General features: G+C 41.0%; 1 protein-coding gene across 1 annotated transcript; it reads left to right on the forward strand.

The window, feature by feature from the left end:
• Positions 421 to 1310, forward strand: LOC107643062 (protein P21). The gene has a single exon (XM_016346610.2). The coding sequence runs from the start codon at positions 512 to 514 to the stop codon at positions 1184 to 1186; it is 675 nt and encodes a 224-aa protein (XP_016202096.1). The 5' UTR covers positions 421 to 511; the 3' UTR covers positions 1187 to 1310.

Below are 1345 nucleotides of genomic sequence, written 5' to 3' on the forward strand. Positions count from 1 at the left end.
TAAGGATTAACTAACCGATTTTCTAACAATAAGACCTAATATAAGCTATAGTTATTTAGATTATTTAAACTTTATGTTCTGAATTCATGCTTAGCATCCTATCTAACAAAAGGTGAACTCGAACGGGGATTAAAGATTAGTTAGCCTCAGGCTAATGAATGCTAAAGAATTTGTACTCTTATTCAGCCAAAGACAAAGTAATCAGTTTTTCCAAAATCACGGCACAAAGCACGTTTTCCATTAATTAACGTGACTGTTTTTGCCAAGTTACCTACAATAGTTATTTTGATCATATAGATTTTCCAAACAGTTGACTTGTCTTCATATCAATGTGTATATCATATATCTACCAAGAATGACATCACCAGAGATCATTGTTTTTTTAAAAAGTCCAACCGTCGGAAGGTTCCTTCTTCAATATAACAAAGCTGAATAATCTCCCATCCACTTCATTTTTATATATATCCAACCCTCAAACAAATCCTTCAATTTTCACCAAACTCAAAAAAAAATGGCACTTGCGAAAAACCTCTCCATTTTCTTTGTGATCGCCCTAACCTGCTTGGCTGCAGCTCAAGCAGCAACACTCAACATCACAAACAGTTGCAATTACACAATTTGGGCAGCTGCGGTGCCCGGCGGAGGCCAAAGACTCGACCCCAATCAAACGTGGACTCTCAACGTGACAAGCGGCACGTCGGGGGCACGTCTTTGGGGCCGAACCAACTGCACCTTCGACAGCGCAGGTAATGGGACGTGTTTAACTGGTGACTGTAAAGGCGTCCTGGAGTGCGATTCATTCGGCACCGCACCCAACACGCTTGTGGAGTACGCGCTTAACCAATATAACAATCTGGACTTCTACGACGTCTCGGTGGTTGACGGTTTCAATATTCCTCTTTCATTCACTCCATTAACAAACAACTGCACGCGATCCGTGAACTGCACTGCGGACATCAACGATGAGTGCCCGTCTCAACTGAAGGCTCCAGGTGGTTGTAACAACCCTTGCACGGTTTTCAAGACCAGCGAGTATTGTTGCATGAACACCACGTGTGGGCCTACTGATTATTCCAAATTCTTCAAGACGAGGTGCCCTGATGTGTTTAGCTACCCTAAGGATGATGTAACCAGTACTTTCACTTGCCCTGGAGGAACCGATTATAGTCTTGTATTTTGTCCTTAGAATTCTTCTTCTTTTTCTTGTGATCTTTTATTTTATTTTATTCTATTGTTTTTATTCTACCATGATTTCTATGTCTAGGTTGCTATATATACCTGCAGCCAAATAACAGGGTTCTTGATTGTAATAAGGTTTATGAGCACATGTGTAGTATGTGCCCTC

Source organism: Arachis ipaensis, chromosome B05 (genome assembly GCF_000816755.2).
Source record: "Arachis ipaensis cultivar K30076 chromosome B05, Araip1.1, whole genome shotgun sequence".
In the NCBI taxonomy this organism is placed as follows: domain Eukaryota; kingdom Viridiplantae; phylum Streptophyta; class Magnoliopsida; order Fabales; family Fabaceae; genus Arachis; species Arachis ipaensis.

What these genes read in the sequence shown, in the direction of transcription:
- LOC107643062 (XM_016346610.2), top strand. Translation starts at nt 512, where the DNA reads ATGGCACTTGCGAAAAACCTCTCCATTTTCTTTGTGATCGCCCTAACC.